At 43.4% G+C, this 26,635-nt stretch overlaps 2 protein-coding genes across 5 annotated transcripts in view; both read left to right on the top strand.

Annotated features, from left to right (window-relative positions):
• Dnah12 (dynein axonemal heavy chain 12) overlaps positions 1-2,602 on the top strand; it is a 175,954-nt gene extending 173,352 nt beyond the window's left edge. For all 3 annotated transcript variants that reach the window (XM_037208770.1, XM_037208769.1, XM_037208768.1), the window contains 2 exons: positions 308-375; positions 2,342-2,602. In XM_037208770.1, the coding sequence (XP_037064665.1) occupies positions 308-375; positions 2,342-2,532 (259 nt within the window). In that variant the 3' untranslated portion in view covers positions 2,533-2,602. The remainder of the gene's footprint in view (positions 1-307; positions 376-2,341) is intronic.
• Positions 2,603-7,352: 4,750 nt separating this feature from the next.
• Positions 7,353-25,899, top strand: Asb14 (ankyrin repeat and SOCS box containing 14). Of its 2 annotated transcripts, none has more exons than XM_028882416.2 (10): positions 7,353-7,451; positions 10,436-10,619; positions 14,596-14,651; positions 15,046-15,177; positions 15,271-15,429; positions 17,573-17,818; positions 21,895-22,066; positions 22,371-22,914; positions 24,807-24,960; positions 25,607-25,899. In XM_028882416.2, exons 2-10 carry the CDS (start codon positions 10,498-10,500, stop codon positions 25,783-25,785), a joined length of 1,764 nt encoding a protein of 587 aa, XP_028738249.1. In that variant the 5' UTR covers positions 7,353-7,451; positions 10,436-10,497; the 3' UTR covers positions 25,786-25,899. The 2 variants fall into 2 exon arrangements, with proteins under 2 accessions (XP_028738249.1, XP_028738250.1); XM_028882417.2 differs by having other exon boundaries at positions 7,362-7,451; positions 10,433-10,619.
• The last annotated feature ends 736 nt before the right edge of the window (positions 25,900-26,635 follow it).

The following is a 26,635-nucleotide window of genomic DNA, read 5'->3' as shown; positions in this document are numbered from 1 at the left end:
ACGGCATGACCACCATGGGAGTGGAGTGTGGTAGCACAGTGTCTGCGTCCTGAGCAGCACTCGGAAACTGGCCAGCATTGGTATCTGTTCCCTTCTGTCTGCCTCGCCTGTCCATAAGCTTCCTCTCTCAACTCTCCATGGTCTCATCCTTCTCCCTTTCTTCTCCTCTTCCCCTTCTCCCCCACCCCCTCTTTTTCTAGAAATCTAATGTTTCTCCTGTATCTCTGGTCAATGTTCAAATGGCAACTTTGTTCTAATGAGTAAATTTCAGAAATCACTACTAATATCCATCAATTTCTCTTTGCAGTGGATTGCTTGCTGAACAATATCCCAAACTTTTGTTTGACCTGATGCCCATCATATGGATAAAACCAAGTAAATATGTAACAGAATATAGTTAGAGGATAATTATTCCCCTGAATAACTTTTTACCCAAACCTTTTAAGTTTTAATTCCTCTGTGATTTATACAAGATGGGATGTCTATGCTGTAACTATTTGGGAGCACTTCTGTTACTTTGGGACCATCACTCTGCTTCTTTATGCTGTTAGCCTATATAAGATACAGCTTTAAGGCCTGGAGAAATGGCTCAGCAGTGAAGCGCACCTGCTCTTCTTCCAGAGGACAAGCTTATTTCCAGCACCCATCTCTGTCAGCTGGTAACTCCAGCTCCAGAGGATCTGATATCCTCTTCTGGCCTCAGCAGGCACCAGCTCAAACATGGCACACGTACACACAGACATACGCACATAACATATAAATTAAAAGCTAACCATCTTTTTAAGACACCATCCTGTTTATTACATCCTCGCGCTTCTGTGATGGATCTCACAGAGCGACAGCCTCCCCCCACACACACACACACTTTGGCTGCGTGCCTTTGCTAAGTGCCAGAGGGCGCAGGCTCTGATGCGGACTGCCAGTGCCCAGTGTTTTCTGCCGGTAAGAGACCCCTAGGCCTTGGAGCCAGCCAGGAGATCTAAGACCCATATGGAAACCCCGTGGGATAGAGGGCAACTTTACCCCTTTGAGGAGGCACTTGCTCTTTCTACTATCACCATTTTTTTTCTAAAAGTAAATGAATAATGAGGCTCATTCATTTTTCTAATTTTTGAAAAATTATTTTTAGTTTTCCTTTTTGAAGTGCTTATGATCAAACCTAGGGCCTCCTGCATGTGAAGACGTGTTCTACCACTGACTTACACCCCTAGCCCCAATTTTCTAGTCTTAAATAACAGTGGATGAACATATTCACCAATTACCTACAGTCACCACCCAACCTATCAAATATCTTCTCTACTAACGTGATTCAATGGTGACAAGGGTGCCTTTCATTTAGAAAAACTTCTCTAGAAATTATACATCGATTATTTTGTGAGTTTACGGGAGTTGGTATATTTTCCTTATTAGTAACCTGCTAAAAACAGGTAGGACCTTCAGCTTCTTCTAATCGGCCTGTTGAAGCTGGCTGGCAGGTAGTGCCAGCTCCCACCCCTGCAGGGCTATTGTACTTCTTGGCATTTGCTTCAGTTGTAATTCAGAATGTCCAGTGCAGTTCTAAGGATGCTCCTGGAGTCTAAGCAGTTTCTCCTCAGCCTCCTCTATCACACACTCCCTGTGTGTGTGCTTTCTCCTTCCCTCCCTCATCCTCTGGAGAGTCACACCTTCCCAGAGATCCAAACTGTTTTGGTAAGATTGGTTTTTACGGGGCTGAAGAGATAACTCAGCAGTTAAGAGCATCTGCTACTCTTGCAGAGGACCCAAGTTGCCTCCCCTGCACCCATGTTGGATGGCTTTCAAGTGCCTGCAACTCCATTCCAGGGGATCCAGTGCCCTCATGTCCAGATATTCCCATCCCCACAGAAAGAAACACACATGTATACACATAATTATTTGAAAGAGTTTAATTTTCAATTTATGTGTTTGTCTGTGTGTGCTATGTATGTGCGGGTGCCTGTGGAGGCCAGAAGAAGGCATCAGATCTTCTATATCTATAGTTACAAAAGGTTGTGAGCTGCCAGATATAAGTGTTGGAAACTGAACTGGGGTCCTAGAACAAGTTAGTGCTCTTAACTCCTGAGCCATGTATTATCTACTAAGCCATCTCTCCAGTCCCACAGGAGCAAAACTTTACAATCAACTCTTGATTTATAGACCAAGACTCATTAACCATATGAAAGTGCTTGCCTCACTATACCCACTGTCAAAAAAACCTAAATCTTACAAATATCATACTCAAGATCTTGGCCATTCTATTACAAAGTAAACAATTGTTCTTTTAGAAACAATGGCTGTTTCCTCTTTCTTTAATGGATGTCTCTCTCTTTTCTTCTTTTTCAAGATGAAAAGTCCAAGATTACAAAGACAAACGCCTATGTCTGCCCCCTCTACAAGACAAGTGAACGGAAAGGAACTCTTTCCACTACAGGACACTCTACCAACTTCGTTATTGCCATGCTGTTAGAAACAGACCTGCCTATTCAACATTGGGTCAAGCGTGGTGTGGCTCTGCTCTGTCAGCTGGATAACTAAACTGAACAAATTTAGAAAACATCTGATAATTTTTAAATTTTCACTTACTTAAAAAATTTCCCAAACTGTGTATTGTGGTGTCATTCCTTGAACGGGCCTTTACCCCATTCTGTCTGATGTTCCACCCTTGATTAGAAAAGTCCTGTAACCAGATGCGTTTGAGTTCAGCTAGACACCTTCAGAGAAAATGTGAGACAAAGTGCTATGTTGAAGCATATGGAAATCTTTGCAGATTTTATCTAGTTTCTCACAGTTTGATACAAACACAGAAGAGAGAGAGAGAGAGAGAGAGAGAGAGAGAGAGAGAGAGAGAGAGAGAGAGAGAGAGAGAGAGAGAGGTTGAGGATGTGCACCTCATGGGAGGAAAAGTGGAAGAGAGAGAGGGAGTTTTCCTTAAAATGAGGTTTTTACATCAGGACACAGGGTGGCCCCAAGGGGCAGGATTTCAAAGGACAAAACAGAATACTAACATTCCTCCATTTTGATTATTATAAAAGAGTTGAGTTATGGGAGCAAGTGGGGGAACAGGGGTGCTGAATTCCTGAGAAGGCCTCAAGCTGCCAAGGGGCGAAGTGGGGAGGGGGAAACTGGGAGTCATGCATGGCAGAAGATCTCAGGAACGTTCCTTGAGGAGCTGAGGAGGCAGGTTGCAGCAGTGATGTTCCAGGAGCTTGCATGGAAATGGCACACCAAATCAGGAGTTTAGACGCCATGACATCTGCTGTTTCTCTGGAAGTCACGGGGGGTGGGGGGGAGTGAATCCGCAAAATATGCTCAAAAAATAGGTGGGGTCAGAAGTGGGCTCTGGAGATTGTTAGTTTTCATCAGACCAGATTTCTTGATGCAGTAGCAAAACTTTTCCCAGGAGCCTGTAGTTATCTGTAAGAGAGCTGGAATGGATTTACATGAAGGCAAAAGGGTTAAAAACCTTAGGAACCATTTGTTAAAACTTTGAACCTCTGGACTTACATTTGAAACCAGTCTACCCTGCACCATGAAGTCTGGAGCTCTTAAACTGATACCCCCCCAGTCATTAAACATCGTCAGATCTGAGAAGGATACATTTAAGAAGAAGTAAGATAGTTTTCCAGCTACCTAGGCAGCAATTCCAAGTCTCTCTGTGGTTGTTAGGGACAGAGGCCCCAAAGGCAGCATTTGTTCAGATGGTAGGCTCAGAAGATCTGACAGATATGGAGTAGAAATTTGGGGAGACTGACCCACCTTGACTTTGCAGTATGGGGCTATCAGTCCTCCATTATTCCACTTACTCACAGTCTGGACAGGATCTCAGCTTTTTGCTGTGTGGTCAGCCTTGCCATGAGCTTCCAGGTAGAAGTTCTGTGGCCATCCGTCTTCTTGGAGAAGATACAGGAGCTGACGTGTCTCTTTATCATAAAAAGTTTCATATTAAATGCCATGTTCTCAGAACTCTACAGGTGTTTGAGGACCAGGGAACAAAATCTGTTAGATGTATTTATAACTTTGAGAGCATATATATATATTACTTAAATCTGAATATACAGGTTTCTCAGTTAGTTATAGCTTAATGAAGTTGGCTGACCTTTGAATACAGCCAGATTATAATCCTGAATGACTTATATAGAAATAATTATTTTTAAGCTGTCTCCTAAGAAGGCAAAGAAGAGTGACGGGGGAAAGATCCCAAGGCCAAATGGGAACAGGAGAAAGGGGGCTTGTGAGTCAGGGTACGGCACAACTCTGAGAAAAGGAAAAAGACCAGACAGCCATCCTAAATGATTTATATAGAAATAATAATTTCTTACCAGGTGGTGGTGGCATATGCCTTTAATCTCAGGAGGCAGAGCCAGGTAGAACTTTGTGAGTTTGAGGTCTACAGAGCAAGATCCAGGACAGGCACCAAAACTACACAGAGAAACCCTGTCTTGGAAAAATAATAATAATAATAATTTCTTAAGGTCATACAATACCTCCCTAGTTCTGCATAAAGAAAGTCAAATTTCTTATCTTATTGCAATACCATTTTAATTAATAAATATCAATGGGCATTAGATAGCCAATTGGTCCTCTATGCCAGGGGGTTTCCTTTTGACCCAGCATTTCAGCCTATTCTGGACAAGGAACATGGGACAATGTATTCTCTTCGGTAACTGCGTCAAGCTGGCATTGGGACGTTGTTGTCAGGGCCCCAAGAAAGGATAAAAGGCTGGTCAAAGGCTGGGCAATGGGGCATCTGTCAGAAGCACGTGGTTATCTGACACAGTTGTAGAGACAAGGAACAATTACAGTCGTTGGTCTACATTAGCATTTAGCAAGTCTGCAGCAGTGTGGTCAGCAACTGAAGCTTGGAGGTGTCCGCCAGCCAAGTGGAAACCTGTTGAGACAAATTTAAACTAGGAAGAGAAGTTAAAATTTATTAACTTATTTGGAATTTTTAGGCCCATATTCTTAGTAATTGGGAAGAACAGGAGTCCCAAGACTAGGAGAGAGAAAAAAAACCATCCTTTGGAATAGAAAAGTGGGGGAAATTTAAGCTGTACTTATCTGGAGTCTTTCTGACCTCTGTGAAGTGGATCTGGGCTTTATGACTCTTTCAATCCTCTGAGGCCTATAAGAATTATCTTACAAAATGACATAAAAGTTTTAGATACCTTAGTATTACCAATCAGCATTGAAATTCAAATCAGGAAAAGCAGGTAATGAATAACCAAGGAAAATTTAAAATCCTGAGCTTGTGACCCAAAGTGCATCAGAATTGTATTAATGTTAAGATCTAAATTTTTAAAATCTTAATATAATGGTTCTGCTGATGCCCCAGAGGAGAGCACATATGTCTCTGGGTCCCACCCACACTAGTGGCCACAGAGGAATGAAGGACAGGCCACGATTGGACCTCTGCCCCACCCAGACAGCTCCCCCACACACACAAGTGGCCATGGAGGAACAAACGCCAGGCCACGACTGGAACTCCATCGCCCTGCCCATAACTTGAGTCAGGAAGTGACTTCCTGGTGCCCTTAGTAAAGATGGCAGTGAGGTCATATGACCTGTCCATTTTGACCTATTTAGGATGGCGGCTTGATCACATCATTGCCCTTGTTTAAGATGGCGCTGCCTGACCACATGATTGGCCCCTATCAAATATGCCCCTGACCATGTGTTCACATGGTTTTTTTTTCCCCCAAAATAAACTGAGCAGGTAAGGAACAGATAAACGGAAGTGTTTCAAAGTCAGAAAGAAATATAGATGGCCATGTCAATCATACATTTCCATTCACACATAGGAAATAGACTTTGTGACAGAAAGATGGAGAAAAGTTTTTTGGGAAACTTTACTGGAATGCATTGGAGCTCGGAGGCGGTGCTGTGGGCGGACTGGGAAACAGAGTAGCAGTGCAGTCGGGCAGGAGAGAAGGACGCCTTCCTGGAGCTGCAGCATGGTGCGAGCAGGCGTGGTGGGGGCAGGGGTCCCTGCTCCGCCTGGCTTGACCCAGCAGCGTGAGCAGTGGCAGCAGCAGAAATAGTCAAGTGAACAAACATTTCTGCAGCTGCTCCACGGGCTGCAGAGGGGGAGGGGCTTCCTGCCAAGTTCCCTCGCTTGGAATGGGAGGTCCTGGCAACAGAGTTAAGTGGCAGAGGGAAAACATTTAAGAGAACGAATTACGGACAAGGAGAGGAATTAGAGGCAAGGGACAGGCAGAGAGAGCGAGTTTTCCCTGGCAGGCAATTGTACATGTTGCGGGAAGGAACCTGGCGACAGGTGATGACATAATTGCTTAGCGGACACTGGAGGAGCATGGGGAGGTGGGTGATGAGGAGGGAGCTGGGGTAGGGTAGGCACATTTTTCCACAGTTAGGTATAAGGCCTTGCAAACTGACCTCGAGGGTCCCAGAGGGTCAGCGAGGGCCAATGATAACGGTGCAAGATAGCCAATGGACCATCGTGCCAAAGGCTGTGGGCAGTGGAATTCAGCGGGCACAGGTCGTTTCGATATGCTACCCCATAGGGCCAGGTGGGGGGGGGGGGGCTAAAGCCTGAAAGACACGTGGTACCAGCAAGCAGACTGAGATGAAGCCTCAGTTGTGGGAAAATGGCCAGAAGGGAAGGGAGGAATCTTACCAATCCCACAGGGTGAAGAGTCCCCAGGTGGTGTTCTAGTTGGGAAAATGGTGGGCAGCACAGGGTCCCAGGGCTTGTCAGACCGTGGGCAGAAGGCAGTGGGATTGCCCCACACTGGGTACCAGTGTTATGAATTGTGCATGCGGAGGACCCAAGGCTGGCCAGACCAGGGCCCGCTCATGAGGGAAAAAAATGCTGGGCAGATGCAGGAGGCAGCAGCATGTGGACAGTCCTTCACAGCCAGGCACTGCATCCACGTGGAAAGTTTATTATAAAAGAGATGAAGAGAGAGATAGGGAAGAGGGGGAGGAGAGAGGAAGAGAGAGAGAGAGAGAGAGAGAGAGAGAGAGAGAGAGAGAGAGAGAGAGATCAAGGGTGCACACCTTGTGGGAGGAAAAGCAGGAAAGAGAAAGGGGAGAAGTTTTCCTTAAAATGAGGTTTTTACACCAGGACGCAGTGTGGCCCAAGAAGCGGGATTTCAAGGGGCGGGTCAGAATGTTAACACCTCTTAAGTGAGAAATTCCGGTCTCCAGTGGCCATATAAGAAAATGATTTTTTTTTCATGGCTAATCCCCTGAAAATACTTTCTATCTCCCAAATAAGATGAAATCTTTTAAATCTGACGAATCTGGCAGTGAAGAAAAGAGGTCATGTTTCCAAACAGCACACACCCACGTGTGAAAAACAAGGAAAACATGCCAGACTGTCTTATGATTAAGTATTTATAGTAAAGCTATTTATAATGGTCACCAGAGGGAGTGGAGATCCAGATACCTGCAACATGGAAACTTCAGAGCAGTCCTAGAAGATATTTAAAAAGGTAAAAATTAGTCTTTAGAGCCTGTTCTATAGTAATGTTCTTTTTAAACCATTTAGATATTGCCTAATACACTGCCTCATCTTAACTACTGCTATCCCTATTCTTTGTGATGTATTCATTCCCATAGCATGTCACTTTTAGTGCTTACTAGATAAAATAGTATTTTTAGTACAACATTCACTGTATAGGGAAGATCTTCTTTGGGTGCCAGAATCATTGAGGAAAAACTCACATGCCCTGTCCATAATAAGTCAATAATAAACACTTTCAGTATTGCAAAAATGGCCTGGGCTTTTTTTTTAATCCCTTTAAAGTTTCATTTAATTATTTATTCACAAGTAGTTTTTTGTTTGTTTTTGTTGTTTTTACCGTTTTGCTTTAAGTTTTGAAGTTAGCATGTAAACGGGTTTTATTGTGAGATTTTCAGACACATCTGTCATTATACTTTACTTGTCCCCTTCCCCGGACATTGCGCTCCCCTTTCTTCCTGAGCCCCTCCCTTCCCCATACAGTTCCCCGTTTGACTTCATATGTCTCCATCACTCTCTTTTTCTCCTCTCCCCCTCCTTTAAGACCATTTCCTCTTATGGTCCCTGTCTAATTTCATGTAGTGTATGCCTGTGTGTGTGTGTGTGTGTGTGTGTGTGTGTGTGTGTGTGTAAGGCAGAGGGCGATGTGGGATCTACTTCTCTATTGCTGTCCACCTTGTTTTTAATTTTATTTGTTCTTGACATTTTTATGAGTGCATACAATGAAATATGGTTGTATATTTCCCCCAACATGTCATTCTCCAAGCTTCTTGTCCTTATTTTGTTTTGTGGGTTTTTTTTTTCTTTTTTATAACCCACTAAGTTCAGTTAGTACTCTCCATATGTGTGTGGGGGAATGTGGGGCCATGCCCTGGAGCATAGGAATCCTATCAGTAATCACATCTTTTTAAAAAATGATTTTCACTCACTAGAATATATCAGCTTACAGTAGCTCTGCAATAAGGGATGGGACAGGATTGTCTGTTCCATATACACCAGAATTTGATGAGTTTGATCTTGGGAAGGTCTCTTGCAGGTAACCGTGGCTACTGTGAATTCTTGCGTATGACACTGTGAAAGCTAGCCAGCAGGGATAAATTTTACTGGTTGTTTGAGATTTTTTTTTTTTCCTACAGCCAAAAGATGTGGCGTCTTCAGCAGTAGGAGAGGAGAGCTGCAAAGTGATGACTTTCAGACACGATATAGTTGTTATACACATCAGTGCACAGCAGCTGTAGTTATCCACAGCACCTTCATAAAATGAGACCAGTCTACATGCCAGTGTGGATGCCTGTGAGGCCCTGCATCTCGCTGAGGAGCTATTGACAGTTGATAGCTGCTGAGGGAGAGAGAGAAGGTCACTCTCTTTTAGGGATGTGGCTTTCTGGTAGGTTGCTCATGCTCCAGGAGATGGCCTCACGCCCATGTTCATATACGGCCGGCACTGATTGGACTCGGTTGCGTTTGATAGCAATGAACTCGGAGTTACTGTGAGTAAACAGGGTGACGACAATAGCCTGTGTTGTTTTGGAGACCACAGAGATCTACTCCGCCTTGTTTTTTGACACCAGGCCTCACACTTTCGTTTACCTTGTGCTCACCGATTGTCTAAACTGGCACTAGGATTAGAAATGTGTGCGTTCCACCTGCCTTTTTACATGGGTGCTGGGCTGCAAACCTAGGTCCTTATGTTGGTGTACGAACTGAGCCATCTCCAAAAGAGGCTTAATTTGTATTTCCCTAATGGCTAAGGAAGCTGATGTTGAATAGTGTTTTAGATGTTTGCTGGCCATTTTCTTTTGGTTGGTTTTTGTTTGGTAAACAGTATTTCTATTTATTCATTGCAAATTTCATGCATTTATACAAGCTGTCTTGATCTCCACTCACCACTATGCCTCTCCAGTTCCTCTTGGTTCCTCCCACTCCGTCCCCTTCCCAGCTTCATGTCCTCTAGTTCATTGCTATCAGATGCCACCGGAGCCCAGTCAGTGCCGCCCAGATGTGTACATGGGTGTGGGGCCAGCCCCTGTGTGCAGCAGCTGTATCCTGTCCGAAAGTCACCTTGCAGCTCTCCTCCTCCCCAGCTGCCAGCTCTTACATCCTTCCTGCCCCTTCTTCCTCAGTGTGCCTTGAGATGGGGGTGTGGATATATGGGAGTCGTCAGCAGCTGAGCTTATACCCCACACTTCAACCATGTGTGGGTTTCTATATTCACCACTACTCATTGCGAACAGGAGCTTCTGTAGCAAAGATTAGAGTGGCATAAATCTATGGTTATAAACACAAATAGTTAGAAAGCAGTTTGGCAGTGTGCCAATTGTGAAGCAGCAATGCTAGATCCCCCCCCCCAAGGCTGTGATCTCAAGCAAGATGACCAGGTGGACAGTCCCGAGCGTGAAGCCCCTCCTGTGGAGCAGGTCTCATGGCCCATCAGAAAGTGGTTAGTTCTCACACTCCTGGGCATCTCCTCCTAAACATGCTGTTACTGTGATATGCAGGATCCAGTGCTGGGTACGGCTGTTGATGTCTTTTCTCCTCCAGAAGGCTGCTGAGCACCCTCTGGCACTGGGGCATCTAGTTTACTGGCCATTTAAATTTTTCTTTTGAGGACTGTTTATAAAGTTCATTAGCCTTCAGATTGGCTAGATCATTTGAGGGCTTGGGTACTTAATTTTTGCAGTTCTCTACATATTTTAGACATTAACCTCTGGTGTATAGTTGGCAATGATTTATAACCTAAGTCTCATATGAAAGGAAGGTTTTCTTTAATAAGCTTTAAATAAATGTCTATTTACAGAAACTTCTAACTTATGTTGACTCTATGGGAATCCAGAAAACGTTTAAATTCATGGGACATTTTCAAATGAATATTTTGTTTTCAAAATTTGCATTTTCTTCATTATTCAGTCCTATCAACTTTCTAGGTTTCTAAATGTCATCCGTATTTTTAAGCAGTTGAAAATCTTTTCACAACTGGAAAAAACACCTGAACTCAAGTGGACCTATCCAAGTTTCACATGGATTACTCCAACAGTGATGAGGACGCAGATGCTGACTTTGACACCCAACTCGTCATTCAGCGGAGTTTGCTGGACATTTACAAGCCACGGCTAACTCAGCCCACATCAGAAGATGAGAGGTAATGTCTTCCTCATGGGCAACGGTTGAGACGAGTCATGATCTGAACGCTAGTGTGACAAAAACAGAAGGGGAAGGCAGACAGAACACAGGGAGGGTCTGAGTCAGGGTTCTGTTGCTCTGAAGAGACACCAGGACCACGGCAACTCTTATAAGGAAAACATTGAACTGGGGCTCACTGACAGTTTCAGAGGTTCAGTCCATTATTATCATGGTGGCGTGTAGGCAGACATGATGCTGGAGGAAAGGCTCAGAGTCCTACATCTCACAGGCAACAGGAAGTCAACTGACTGTCACGCTTAGTGAAACTGGAGAAAAGAGACCTCAAAGCCCACCCCCACAATGACCCACTTCCTCCAATGAGGCCACACCTACTCCAACAACCCCCCCCCCAATAGTGCCGCTCCCCTTGGGAGCCATTTTCTTTCAAACCACCACAGTTGTCTTTTTTTTTTTTTTTTTCAGTAGTGGTTGGAATTGAATCCAAGGCCACGTAGCTGCAAAGCATGCACTACACCACTGAGTTACATTCCCAATGAATAACTGCAATTTAAGTGTGTGTAGGATATGATGCCCAGATGCACAGAAAAATGTCTTGGAAAGATAAGAATTTAATAAGTAAAGAAAATAGTTGAAGGAGGAGGGTAACAGCAAATCTGGGTGAGAAGATGCACACTGGAAAGCAGAAGGAAGAAATGAATGAAGGCTAGGAAGGGCCAGAGAATACCATACACGACTGTCCTTAGGGAGTTAAAGGTACACATGAACCCAAACAAGACACCATGGAAAATTCCCTCAGTGAGGCAGGTGAGGAGCCCAGTCTTCATCTACCCAGATCCAAGGACCGATAGTAACCTCAGAAGAGACTGACGCCTCTGGGTGAATGGACTCAAGTTTTGTTGGCAGTATTGATAGGAAACAGCCGCTAGGTCTCTAACCGGCCTAAGACTCACCCTTACCCTAGGTGTGGACAGTTCACAGTCATGCACAGCTACGTGTATGCTCTCTGATCGGCAACATTGGCCCCCTGGGGTTGAAACCATTGTTTTTCTGGGGTGATAAACCCAGGTTGCTTGGCATGGCAACCTCTATTCACTTGCTCAGATAAAGCAGGATATTTTTTAACATCAAATGATCTTACAATTAATATGGAAATGAGGGTTAAATCAAACCTATAGGATTTTTAAAGATTTGTCTTGTATATTGGATGTGTGGGGGATGGATTTATGCTTTTGAGTACGGGTGCCTGTGGGGCCGGAGGTATAGGATCCCCCTGGAGCTGGAGTTAGGGGTGGGTGCTGGGAACCAAACTCTGGTCCTCTGCAAAAGCAGTACATGTCTTTTGTTTGTTTGCTTGTTTTTGTTTGTTTTGTTTTTGTTTTGTTTTGTTTTTTTTCCAAGACAGGGTTTCTCTTTGCAGCTTTGGAGCCTGTCCTGGATCTCGCTCTGTAGACCAGGCTGGCCTCGAACTCACAGAGATCCGCCTGCCTCTGCCTCCTGAATGCTGGAATTAAAGGCGTGCACCACCACCGCCCGGCACAGTACATGCTCTTAATCACTGAGTCGTATTTACAGCATCCTATAGTATTTTCTAACTGTAACACATTTATGGTGTGATCACAATATGCCATGAACTGTTCATAATTATTAACTCACTTAAATTTTAATTCTCATTAATTCTCTCTGCGGAGGTCCTGTTAGTTTTCTCGTTTAGAAAGAAGGAAACTAAGGCACAGAAAAGTAACTATTTCAAGTTCACTCAGCTAATGAAGAGCCAGGGGGCCCACAGTCTGTGATTCCCACCACACCACTATTCCTAGACACTGGTGTTCACTTTAGGATGATGATTAAAACAGTATTTAAATGCTTAAAGTTTTACAAAGAAATCAGACTTAATAGGTTGTCTTGTCATATCAGCCTTATGACTGTGGTTTTAAAATGCACAACCAAGCAATTGATGTTGAATTAATACTTTTAGTCTAAAAGTGTAAGAGATTCTGACTAACTAAAGTATGGAAATGTTTCACGGAAACTGAAATGGTAGTCATTACATAAATCTCATTTACTAAATTTTGAAACCTCTACAATACCCAGAGAAGACTGATGATTGGGCCAGGCACTCGCTGGTGTTGGAAATCTAGAATGGAGGCTGGATGTGTGTTTGCAGCACAAACATGAGGTCCTGAGTTCGGATCCCTAGCACCCACATAAGTTAGAGACATGGTGGTGCACATCTGTGACATTAGTGCTCGGGAAGGTAGAGACATGTCAATGACCCACAGGTCATTGCCAGCCAACAGCCAATCTGACTGAAATGATGAGCTCCCCGTGAGGGAGCCGATCTTGAAAGACACAGTGGAGAGGCAGTGGAGGAAGAGACCAGATGGGGACCTCTGGTAGTGCTCATGAATAGTCATGCACACACGTGAACATGTACACACACGGACCACACACACACAAAAGAAAGCAAAAATACTCTTGCCAGGCAGTGGTGGCACACACCTTTAATCCCAATACTCGGGAGGCAGAGCCAGGCAGATCTCTGTGAGTTCGAGGCCAGCCTGGTCTACAGAGCGAGATCCAGGACAGGATCCAAAAAACCCTGTCTTGGGGGGAGGGGAGAGGAAAAAAAGTGAATATTCTTGTGTTGTGTGTAGTGGCCACCTAAAGGCGCTTACTCCCTAATTCCTAGACCCTGAGTACACAAACCTTATGTAGCAAACTGAAGTAAAGCTAAAGGGAATTACGTATGCTAATTGCCGAGTGTGGTGCCCCAGGTGGGCCCTGAAAGGTGAAGGGTGGGGGCAGGAAGAGGGGAGCACCTGGAAGGTGCCACAGGAGGGAGACCTGCCCCCAATCAAGGACCTGAAGAAGGAAACGGGTCCACATCCCAGCCATGTGATGGCTCTAGAAGTTGGAAAAGACAAGGAAACAGAATTTTATCTAGAACCTTCAGGAGGAGCCAGATCTATGTGAGCGTCCAGAACTGAAGAACTGTAAAGTAACAGATTTGTGCTGTTTTAAGTCAGTAACAGTGCGGTCATCCTTACAGAATGTATAGAAACTAACACAGCAGTACACCCGTGAGCACTGTTTTAAAGGAGAATCAATTGGCCACGTTGTGAACAGGACCAAGTGTCTAAGAAAATTCATTCTCTCCAACCTGAACTCATTGAGTAATCAGAGAAAATCATCTAAGATGCATGTGTTGAATCCAGGCACAGTGGCGCACGCCTACAATCCCTGCAGAGGCAGACACGAGGCAGGGGTCTGAAGCAGCCCTGGGCTACACAGTGAGATCCTGTCTCAAAATTTAAAAACTCATATACATTGCTTTAATGTCTAGGTATTTTCATAAAAGTAGAATTTAAACTGTTACTGTTTCCTGAGAAAGAATTCTGACTGGGGAATTCACACCCTGACTATGTACTTTTTAACAATAATTTTTGCTAAATCATAAAGTAGCTATCAATTTTTTTTTCATGTGGTACAATGCTATTTCAATGTCAGACAGGTTTGAGTCAGTTCGGCAACATTTATTGAAGGCATACACTGCAGTCTAGGCTCCCAAGTAGACCTGTTTCCTTGCCTCCAAAAAGTTATGTCTAATGAGAGATGGCAGATCTGGAGAGGCAGTTTCCCTATAATGTGTTGAGGAACGTTCTACAGTTCACAAATGGTCTCTCTCCCGCCCCCCAACCCTTGTACTCATACACAAGCACACGTATGTGAGTGTGCATGGGTGAGTGTGTGCATGCATTCGCATGTGCACTGGAGATCAAACCTAAGATGTTGCATGCTACGCAAGCTCTCTAACACTAAGCTGCACGCCCACCCTCGTGGCAAGTGTCTCCACTGGGTCTCATCGTTTGCCTCCTATGAGAGTTCATCCCTGAGTAACGACTGCGGTCTTTGCCTTTTCCTTTGGGCTTCCATCAGAAACAGCAGGTTTATAACTACGGGTGTTTTCTATGCAGATCCCATTCCGTTTCGAGTGCTGACCATAAGAAGATAGTTGAAGCAATAGAGACAGTTAAGTACTCTTCCTAGTCTCCCTTCAATGTGTGCTGAGGTACAGAGGCGGCGGCGGAGGCGGCGGCGGCGGCGGCAGCATTTCCTTCCACGCTCCAAAAGCCTGGAAACAGGGACCCAGAATCTGAAGTGGCCTTTTCTGGGAAAAATACCTCAGCCTAACTTATCAAAGAATGCCAGAGCTCCTGTGCAGACGGAACTGGGGGTGGTCCTGGGTCCGGGTGTGAGGAATGCGTGTACAAAGCCTCGGTGCTGGTCCTCTGACGGCTAAGCTTGCCTGTCACCGAAGATGGCGCTCGGACTCTTCTTCACCCCAGCCGCGGTGGTAGATTTCAGAAGTGGCGTGGGCTCCTGCGTGTGCCAAATGTGATTCTGTTTTGTTTTCCTTGTACTAGGTAAGGAAGGTGTGTTGGCACACTTAACCAAGGACCAGGCTGCATTCGATGAAGTGGATGGGGACGGCTGGCTTCCTCTGCATAGGGCGGCAGTGCAGTTAAACAAGAACGTCTTAGAAATAACCCTGAATGGTGAGCTCCTTTTCATTCCTCTTGATGCTTCTGAAGAGTAAGTTGAGTTTATTTCTGCATCTTAACCTGTGTGGTGTGACGAATTTGTTTCAGCTTCCAAACCCAGTGTGTGGGAACAGACCACCCACAGCGGTGAAACACCGCTCTTTTTGGCTGTCAGCGGTGGCCTCCTAGAAAATGCCCATTTTCTCCTTCTCAATGGCTGCGATCCAAATGCTAAGAATTTGGAAGGCAATTCTCCTCTTCTTACAGGTAAACGAACACCTTGTTTTTGGAGAAGGGTCTAGGTCTCCTCCATCCCCACAGGCTTCTACAGTTAGGGCCCTGTCCATTCGGTCCCTGCCGGCCAGACACAGAGACCCGCTTTCTAGCTTTCAGACAACCCGATGTGGTGACTTCGCCTGTGACCAACTATTCTTGACTTTTAACTCACTATGTGGATTTTGAAACTGTGTCCCAAGAAACAAAATTTAAAGTTTAAGAAAAATTCTCAGAGGAAGAACAAAGATAGGAAAGATAAAGAATTCTAATGACTGGCTCTTTAAACCCAGCACAAATGGAATTCTTATCAACACCACTCTGCTCAAGGTTGTCTCCGTGGCTCCCACTCTTTCTGAGAAGGCAGTGCATACACTACAGAGCACTACACCAGAGAAACTGCGGGTCAGTCCCTCCCTCTCAAAACCTCGAGTGTGTTGCGTGATGGTAGAGTATGTAAAAGTGACAAGTGAAAAGCAAACACACATTAACCTCTGAAGCCGTTCACAATGATGGGGGAAGGCTGGTTTCCTCTCTGGATTTTTGCCTTTCCTTTATTCATGTCGTGTGTTGGTGGTGCGGGGATCCAGGCCAGCGCGCTGTTTTGTTGTGGTTGTTGCTAACTACATGATCATTTTCAGCGCAAAGAAGCCCAGGGAGCATTCTGTACTGCACACTTTGGGAACCAGGTCCACACTCTCAGTTCCTGTGAACAGAACCATTCTCCTATACGTTTTGAAATTACATCTTAGTCATCCATCCGTTTGCTGAGGTGGCTTCAGCTGCTGTGAGCGTCCCCTGCCTAAGCAGCTGCTGGCGTCTTAGGACTGTACTAAGCATTTAGACTCTCGTTACGAATACAGAGTTCACTTTTAGTAAAGACGGTTTTCATAAACAATTCAAAAAATAGAATTAACATGTAAATAAAAATTGTCACCACCATTCCATGTCACGGGTGAAGGAGCAATTTTAGTAGACAATGAGGTCAAGTTAGACTGGCCTTAGCATTTCTGTCCTTCCGAAGGAATTTACAGATAAACATGCATTTTCTTTTCCTTTTTATAATATTTTTGCATTTGTTTACTCATTGCGTGTGGGTGGTTGGGAGGTCCACTGACATGGCACATGTGTGGAGATCATATGACAACTTGCAGGAATTGTTTCTCTCCTTCACCATGTGTGACCCAGGGATGGAACACAGGTCACCAGGCATGGCAGCAAGTGCCTCTGCCCGCTGGGCCATCTCACTGGCTTTTCTTTCTTTAAGAAAAAAAATACATTACTTACACATAATACTGGGTTTCATTATAACACTTCTGCAAAGTGAAAAGTTTTATGCTGTGTGATGTATTTTCAGGTGGTAAATACAGGGGTTGCTTTGTACACTGATGTGGCATTTAGGCATGATATTTTCATGTATGTATATAATGTACTCTGTCATGTTCATCCCCCATTGCCCTCTCCCATCCCTCTAATCTCCTCTCACTTTTCAGCTCTGCCCCCCCCCTTTCATGCCCTTGTTTTTGATATCCAGTGAGTTTAATTAGGGCTGCTTAAAGAAGTGTGGGTGAGAGGTTATTCACAGGAGCACGGACAACTCACTAGTGGTCTATCACTGAAGAAATGTCTCAGTCTCCTCCAGGAACCATTGACTGCCTGTGGATCCTATGGAGGAGTGCAGGTTGTAAACCTCTCCACTAAGCCCCCATTTTCTTGAGAAAATAATGAAACTCTGTCTCAACCGTGGAAATAGCCAGTACACAGTAGCTGTCATAGCTTACAAAGCAAACATTGCATTGATATAAAGCACTACAAACATTACTTTTGTTTAGTTTTATTTTGTTTTTCTTATACAGGGTTTCACTGTGTAGCTTTGGAGCTCATCCTGGAGCTTATTCTGTAGATCAGGCTGGCCTCGAACTCACAGAGATCCGCCTGCCTCTGCCTCCTAAGTGCTGGAGATTAAAGGCGTGCGCCACCACCGCCCGGCATCTGCCTTATTTTATGATTGTTTCCTAAACACAGAATGCTGGAGTGTGCGGGGAGGGGAAGAATTCTTTAAGGAGCTGAGGGTCACTAGCTATACACCACTTACCTTACATCACATTAATAGAATGTCTACTTCACATTTTCCCAGCTGTTCTGAAAGACTCCTACGACATGGCCACCTTGCTAATCAGCTGTGGAGCGGATGTCAATCTGCGATGTGCCAACGAGAGGACTGCTCTCCATGAGGCTGCCAAGCTAGGCAGATGGGACATGGTAAAGTTGATGCTGGCTTCTGGGGCCCACCCAGATGCACGGAGCTCCTACGGATTTACTCCTCTTGCCCTTGCTGCTCAAGGTGGACACACTGAAATCATGGAACTATTACTGCAGAAAGGCAAGGTTGACCTAATGACTGATTACAGGAGGACTGAGAGTCAAGGGTTGCTTTGGGGTGTGGGGTTTATTGTTTGTTTGTTTTTAAAGACTTATTTCTATTTTTTGTGTGTGAGTGTCTTGCCTGCATGTATGTCCATTTACCACATGAACGCAAAGTCCACAAAGGCCAGATGCCCTGGAACTAGAGTTAAAACAGTTGTGAGCTGCCATGTGGGTGCTGGTAATTGAACCTGGAAGAGCAGCCAGTGCTCTTAACCAATGAGCCATCTCTCCAGACTCTCAAAGAGTTCCTCTTGAAAGAATGTTTCAAAGTAATAGATATCAACATTTTGTAAAGACCAGTATTTAAGAAAATTGTGTGTGAATGTTGGCTGTTAAAAAGAATGAACTCAGCTGGGCGGTGGTGGCACACGCTTTTAATCCTAGCACTTGGGATGCAGAGGCAGATGGTGAGTTCGAGGCTAGCCTGGTCTACAGAGCTAGTTCCAGGACAGTCAAGCCCAGGCTATGCAGTGAAACCCTATCAAAACAAAACAAAACATTTTTTAAAAGCCTAAACATGGAGATTGAATTCTTATGACACAATTCTGCTAATTATAAGGCTGCAGATGACTTTTGCCCAATACTCCCTCATCATGCTACGAGTTTTAAACTTTTGTGTTGGTTGTCCTTTCCTACCAAGTCTCTGCAACAACCCATGTTCGTTCATTCATTCGTTCTCTCTCTCTCTCTCTCTCTCTCTCTCTCTCTCTCTCTCTCTCTCTCTCTCTCTCTCTCAACTTTGTCTCAACCACATAAACACCCAGTAGACAGTAGCTGCTCACAGCTTACAAAAACAAAAAAACAAACACTACTAACCAGGGCTGGAGAAATGGCTCAGAGGTTAAGAGCACTGGCTGCTCTTCTAGAGGACCAGTGTTCAATTCCCAGCAACCACATGGCAGCTCACAACGGCCTGTAACTCCTGTTCCAGGGAATCCAACAGCCTCACACAGACTTACATGCAGGAGAAACACCAATGCACATAAAATATAAATTATTTTAAAAAACCACTACTGTAAGTGGATGTTTTCTGTCCAGCCAGCCAGCTCCCAAATAACCACAGAGACTTATTGAGAAAGTTCAGCCGATAGCTTAGGCTTGTTTCTAACTAGCTCTTATAACTTAAATTAACCCATTTCTATTAATTTACTTCCTGCCTCGTGGCTTTATTACTGTTACTCTGTATGGCTCATGCTACTTTCCTGCTTCCTGTCTCTGGCTGGCAACTCCTAGTGATTCTGCCCTTCTTCTCAGCATTCTCTCTGCTCTGAAAAAAATCCTGCCTAGCTATTGGCCATTTAGCTTTTTATTAAACCAATCACAATGAAGTATCTTCACATAGTGTACAGGAATAGTCTACTAATATTACTTTATATCTGTCCTATCTATCTATCTATCTATCTATCTATCATCTATCTAGCTATCAATCATCTATCTAGCTATCATCTCCCCCTCCTGGCTTCTTTCCCTCCACCTCCTCCAAGGTTTTCATGAGGCATCAAGTTATTAAGATCATAGCAAATTCCTCCGGACTGCTTTGCTTTGGGTCCTAGTCCTCTGCTCTAGTAATAACCAAGAGAAGAGAGAAGTCATGCTTACAGAGTACTTTCTATCCCACAGGCATTTAGCTGTCTGTGTGCTACACAGTCCTTTAAATATGTGAGGCAGATATCAACCTCATCCCACACGTGAGGAAAGAGGATCAAAGATCATACCAGCTGCAACACTTCCTCCATTACACCCATTCCCTTACCCCAGCACTGTATTATAGTGATGAGCATTCTAGATTTTGGTTTAAGTAGTGGAGACTCTTGGCTCAGAAAACTTATAGATCATTGAGATCATCATTAATGTGTCCAATGAAGCAGTGTATGAAGGCCCAACAGTGTATCTTTTTTTTCTCTTTATATCCAGAAGCTTTGGCTTTTAGTAATATGTAGTCCCAGTCTGCAATACTCTAGATGGCAGAGTCTCCTCTATGGAAGAACAGTCCTGTTCTTTGTTTTCTTACTTCTTTTCTATACAGGAAGCAGATTTCTAACAAATGCCTTTAATTTTAGCATACCTAACATATGTGATCTAAGAGATGTCTAAAGTTATTCACTAGAATAACAAAAACTAAACACTAGATCTTCCATCTTTGAGGAAAGACAGATTCTCTGTGTCTGTCAGTGTGTGTGTGTGTGTGTGTGTGTGTGTGTGTGTGTGTGTGTGTGTGTGTTTTGCTGGGGTTTAAACTAGTCCTCTGCATTCTTCAAAAGAACTCTAATAATAAACTACATCTCTAGCCTAAGAGTAAGCCTTTGTTTAGATCACTGATTTTAAACATAGAGACGGAGGAAAGACAATAAATCTTCAATCTTTTACCCTTCAGATAAACCACCATTTGCCAGCCAGTGAGTCAGCATTTGAAGTCATATCTGACTCTAAATCAATTACTTTACCACCCTGTGTGGCCACAATAGCAACATGGTCTCATAGAAGTAAGCTTGGATCTGGAGATGTGCACACAAATCTTAATCACCTTGCTTGTCTACTAGGTCTGTGTCCTTGGAGAACTTAAACTCAGAAAGCCTGAGTTTCTGCACCTTTAAATGAGTATATTAGAACCTACTTCTGAGGTCCATTGTGAAGGTCCATTAGAAATTCTTTAAGATTTTATTTTTATTTATCTTTGATTCTTGAGACTAGGTCTCTCTATGCAGCCCTGGCTGTCCTGGAGCTCACCATGTAGCCCAGGCTGGCCTCAAACTCAGAGATCCACCTGCCTCTGCCTCCCAGTATTGGGATTAAAGGTATGTACCATCACTCCTGACCAAGATTTTATTTTTAATTACATATGTCTCTCTCTCTGTGTATGCCAGTGGTGTGTAGATATCCAAGACTAGAAGAGAGCACTGAACCCCAGAGCTGGAGTTAAAGGTGGTTGTGAGCCACCCAACCTGGGTGCTGGAAACTAAATTCAGGTCTTCTAGAAGAGCAGCTAGCACTTTTAACCACTGAGCTATCTCTCCAGTCCCAAGTTTAGAAATTTTTACACACATAAAGGAACCAGGACATAGTGAACACTCAAAAATGGTTATTAGATTGCTTACTGCATTCTAGGAATGAGGTTCTTGTGCAGCCCTTGTGATGAAGGAGCGAGCCTGCGCTAAGTCAAAGGCACATCCTTTTTATTGAGCTCCAAATATGCTCAGAATGTGCTCAGCTCCACTAGACATCTAGCATTGACTCAGACATCTTCCTTTTCTTCAGCTCCCAGCTCCCCTCCCAGTCCCTGCCCTAGATCTTCTAGGGACACTTAACCTACATACTCGACGAAGTGTGGGCATATTTACCTTTGTAGCTATCAACAGCCCTCAACTTTAAGAAGAATTAGGGTCCTTTATTATATGAAGTCTCTAATAATTTGAAAAATAACCAATGTCCCTTTTCATCAAAGTATCATTAGAGGACATGAAATATAGCTGCTTGTTGTGCCACTCCACATGCAAGCATGTTATGGGTTAGGGTGGCTTTTATAAGCCAATCTCGAAAGCAAGCTACCTGTTACCCAGTATTCTTACTGAAGTTCCAAGTGCCAAACGACCTATTGAACGACTCTGAAAGTCAAACGAACTGTAACTTAGAAACTACTTATCCCATGATTTTCTTCCCAACTAGTTTATACAGCACTTGGGAAAAGGGAGCACATATTTTAGTCTTTGATTCTTAGTGTTTTACTATAACAGGTGCTGTTTTAAAATGTTTGGTTTTTAAGTGTATAAGTGTTTGTCTGCATGTACTTATGTGCATCACATGTATGTATGGTGCCCAGAGGTAAGAAGAGAGCATCAAATCCCCTGGAACTAAAGTTCCTGATGGTTGTGAACCACCTCATGGGTGCTGGGAACCAAACCCTGGTCCTCTGGAAGAGCAACAACTGCTCTTAACTGCTGAGCTGCTTTTTAGTGGAGGTAATGGTATATTAAGGTTGCTTAAGCAATAGAGTGGGAAAGAATCTTTGCCTAATGAGACTTCTCCTCTTTTTAGGGGCTGACGTTCACAGCCAGGCTTCTGATTCCTCCTCCATTTTACTTGAAGCCGTTAGAGGAGGAAATCCAGATTCTGTGACTCTCTTGCTAGAGTATGGAGCTGATGCCAACATTCCTAAAAGTTCAGGCCACCTGCCCATTCATGTGGCAGCTGACAAAGGCCACTTATTGTAAGTTCAATTCTGTAATTCTAAGTAACAGGAAATAGTAATAACTAATTTTTTTTAAAGAGCTGCTTGGGAAATATGGGAAATCTTGGGTCTCAGGTGATTTGGCTAATTCAGTTTTAACCTAAACAGTAGTTTTATTAAATTTTACTTGACATCTGAGTTTCTTGAAGAAACTAGCACTTTTGGTAGGGAGTCTAAATACCACCTGATTAACATATACATTCAATGTAGGGATAAGAGGATCATAAACAGGTTAACTCTGCACTGTAACAACCTGAGTACTTTTTGAAATTTTTTCCCCCAGAGCTCTAAAGATGTTGGTTCCAGTTACAGATATTACTGCCATCAAGAGGAGTGGGATAAGTCCAGTTCACTGCGCAGCAGCTGGGGCACACCCCCAGTGCCTGGAACTTCTCATTCAGGCTGGATTTGATGTAAATTTCATGCTGGATCAGAGAATCCGTAAACATTATGATGATCAAAGGAAGTCAGCCTTGTATTTTGCTGTTTCAAATGGTGATCTCTCTTCTGTTAAGCTGCTTCTGAGTGCTGGAGCTCTACCCAATCAAGACCCAGTCAACTGCCTACAGATAGCTCTCAGGATGGGCAACTATGAGCTCATAAGTCTACTACTAAGGCACGGGGCCAACGTCAATTACTTCTGCAGAGTTAACCCTTTGCATTTCCCATCAGCATTACAGTACTCACTGAAAGATGAAGTCATGCTCAGGATGCTGTTGAATTATGGGTATGACACAGAGCGATGTTTTGATTGTCCTCACGGGGACAGAGTTCATCGCTTTTGTACTTTTGAAGGCTGGACATCTACAGTTATTAAAGATACTATGGTAAGTCCACGGTACTGGTGGTATTCCCTAAACGTTACTGTCTGTAGCCTTGGAACAATAGACACAATATGCCCTTGGAAAAGCTCATGTTGGGAAGACTCTAGTATGATATATCATAAAATAACTAAACCTAACAGTGGGGAGATGTAAGAAGTACAGAAATAATTCAGAGGAGAAAGTGACTTTAGTCAGAACTAAGAGGACATTTCACAAGTTCAACACAAGAGCAAGGTTTTAAAGAATGCACACAATCTTGTATTCTAGCTACTTTTTCTGTGAATTATTTATTTTGCTAAAATGTTTCTAAGTTCCCCATACCTATAATCACTGTGTTTCTTTGGCTCGCTCTCTCTTAGTTCTCAAACTTGATCAGCCCATTTCCTTTTGCCATCTTTCTGATGAAGAGAGACTCACACAGCAGTCTCTTGGTTTTGCCTAACCTCCTCTGCTATCTCCTCACCTTCAACTTTTTCCAGGGCTTTCAAGTGCCTTCTTCCACTTTTCAGGTCTTATTCAAGTGTCCGCTCCTACAGGCCCTTCCCTATCCACCTTACGTAGCTCCCTCCCTCAATCAACTCACTTATTATGAAGACTTCCTTTATAGCATTCATCTAGAATCATCATTTAAATTATTCTGCATCTCCTCACAAATGTATGAACATCAGCTCTTGTTCATTTTGTTTCCTTGGCTTTTAGGTCTGAGCTTAGCATACAGTGGATGCTCTATACATACCTGAATTTATATTATCAAAATTTGAAAACAAGGGCTGGACTGTGGTGGTGCACACCTTTAATCCCAGCACTTGGGAGGTGGAGGCAGGTGGATCTATATGAGTCTGAGGCTAGTCTGGTCTACATAGTGAGTTTCAGGACAGCCAAGGTTACACAAAAAAACCCTGTCTCAAAACGTGCCCCCCCCAAAAAAAATTCAAAACAAATAACATGGTTAATGGAAGACTTTGAAACAGTTTGATGAAGTGAAAGGTTTTATTTTAGGTAATAAGGGTACAAGTTACTTTACACATTGATCTGGCGTTTAGGCATACACCATCTGGTATTATTTCCCAAACAGCTCCTATATTATAACTTCAACTCTCATTTTGGTATCTTGTGTAAGGGCACATAAATTATTTAAAGACAGAAACTGTCATATTGTTCTAGCATCAGGATCAGATTTAGGTTCTAAATAACAGAAAATGTAAAAAAAAAAAATAAAAGCTTTAATAAAATGCCAGCTGGGCATGATGGCATACATGGAGTCCCAGCTACTCAGGAGGCATTACTTGTGGCCAGCCCGAGCAACCCAGTTAAGACTCTATCTTTAAAAAAAAAAAAAAAAAAGACTAGCAAGATGGCTCATCAAGTTAAGGTGTTTAACACCAAATCTAATGACCTGAGTTTGATTCCTAGAACCCACATAGTGGGAGGAGAAAACCAACTCCGGAACATTGTCCTCTGACCTCAATATATGCACAGGCATGAGGACACACAGACACTAATTTTTTTTTTAAAAAAATAACCAAAGTGTCTCATTCTTTTCTCTAAGAACCAGAACTAATTTATCCTCCAACTAGACAGTTTTGTGTTTCACAGGAGAAACACACACCCATACTCCAGCTGGCCAGCAAGCTCCATGTGTCTACCCTTTCTTTAAGGGTATCTGGGTATCTGTGCAGACTCCCACTCACATCTGACGGCTAGAAAGCCATTTCTGTTACAGACAATCAAGCAACAAACATACGGACCAATCTGTCAAGCCTCGTTACCTTGTGTAGTTCTAAGGCCACCTGAGATCAGACAAGCTAGTGCCCGAGTTTAGTACTCTTCATGACTCTGCTACCCTACAGATGCTCAGTGCTTTTTCATTTGCTTTCTGCTTGTTCTTCTCTCAGTTTTGTGAAGTCATAACTTTGTCATGGCTACAGCATCTCTCTGGAAAAGTTGTTCGTGTGATGCTTGATTATGTTGATCAAGTTCAAATCTGTTCAAAATTGAAAGCTGTGCTTGAAAAACAGAAGCTCTGGTCAGAAATACATTTTATCTTGAGTGAGTATCTTTCTTACAGAAAATTCCTACCAAAACATTTATCTTCATTTTATTTTTAGAATATTCTTCTGATTAAAAGGTTGACCTAAAAAGAATAGAAAAATGCCGTTCTTTTACAACAGTGCTATTCATAACTACACTTAATGTGTGTTTATCAATTCCCATCAAATGAAATCTACTTACTTACTTGTAGATAGGTAACACTACTTCCTCAATCCATTTAACCTATGGCTACGGAAACAATATTCATCCAGGAATTATAAGTTATGAATTGGCAATAGCAAGAGGGAAAGCTAAGTTCTAACCCTGTAGCATATAAAATGAAGCTCCCTAAATGAATTCTCTTGTCTGGGTCAAATTAAGATTTTCTTAATCTCGTTTCTCCTGGAGTCTTTGAGCTTTCAGCCAAGAGATAAGATGGGGAAGCTGATATTTAAGTACTTGAAGGATTTGGGAGTCTCACAAGCCAGACTCACAATTGATGTGGTTCTGAAACTATCCTCATGGAAGGCTGTGATGAGAACTGAAGAGCTGTTTCCCTACAGCCAGTATGGCAAACAGAAATGTTATTAACACAGATTATCAAATACATTTGCCCACTAAACCCTCAGGTCACCAAAAAACAAAGCAACTCCTTTTGTTTCAGCAAACCCTCGTTCTCTACAACACTTGTGTCGCCTTAAGATCCGGAAGTGTATGGGACGGTTCCGTCTGCGCTGCCCCGTCTTCATGTCATTTCTTCCACTGCCCAACTGCCTAAAAGCTTATGTCCTTTACAAAGAGTATGACCTTTACGGACAAGGAAGTCTTACAGGAGCCTGGTAACTGACCTATTCTGGAGAAAAAAAGGTATAACCTGCAGCATTTTCTTCACAATTGACTTGTTGTAAATGACTTGTTCTTCACTCCGTAATTAAAACTTCGGTGTAAGCTCCATCATTTACAGTTGTTCTGTGTGGGATACCCCTCTATGAGCTGTTCAGAGAGGTTCGGAAGTCCCGGATAACACAGGTCATTGTCCTTGCTCCTGACTGCCCACCATGACTTCATGGTGAGACACCATTGCTAAAGACATGACATACTTTGGTTGCAGGACACAAAGATATCAAGAAACGAGCTAGAAGTTTCCTCCTTGCTGGCTAGCTTTTCTAGTGCTGGAGTTGCTATGCAGGCATCTGAGGGTGGGGTAGGAGACTCATCACTGTCAAACCCAGCTGGAGACTCTGCACGCTACAGTACTGAGCTGGCAAGCAAAATGTGCCCCTGATGTGATGGGCTAACCAACTGCTCTCTGATTGGATTTGAGACTCACCCCACAAGAAGGAATGCATGCCTAGTACTATATACCTGGTTTGTTTTTGTTTTTATTTGGGGGAATGTTGGTGTTGGTGGTGTTTTTAAAGCCCCAGGTTGCAGAGGTCATAAGCCCTAGGAAGGATCCTACTGATATTTTGCTAAATTAACGTGTTCTCAAACTGCCTCTTAAATACATTATATTCATACACTAGTTATCTCAGCCTTGATCAGAGATGTTTCTTTTTTCGGTAGGTGTCAATTAAGGTAAAGACTTGTAACTGGTGAAAATGCTAAGAATAACCAACTACTGAGTGCTCAGCCTTAAACAAAACAGTCATAATATCTCCCTCTGGGGCTCAAAGGACACGGCAGAAGAAGG

Source organism: Peromyscus leucopus, chromosome 9, assembly GCF_004664715.2.
Source record: "Peromyscus leucopus breed LL Stock chromosome 9, UCI_PerLeu_2.1, whole genome shotgun sequence".
NCBI classification, from domain to species: domain Eukaryota; kingdom Metazoa; phylum Chordata; class Mammalia; order Rodentia; family Cricetidae; genus Peromyscus; species Peromyscus leucopus.
The sequence above is the reverse complement of the archived record's forward strand: the minus strand, read 5'-3'. Positions and strand labels throughout refer to the sequence as shown.

Coding starts and splice junctions, on each gene's coding strand:
- Asb14 (XM_028882416.2), top strand. CDS start 10,498: ATGGATTACTCCAACAGTGATGAGGACGCAGATGCTGACTTTGACACC. Junction 14,652..15,045: donor AGTTGAAGCAATAGAGACAG/TTAAGTACTCTT, acceptor TCCTTGTACTAG/GTAAGGAAGGTGTGTTGGCA. Junction 17,819..21,894: donor GGAACTATTACTGCAGAAAG/GCAAGGTTGACC, acceptor TCCTCTTTTTAG/GGGCTGACGTTCACAGCCAG.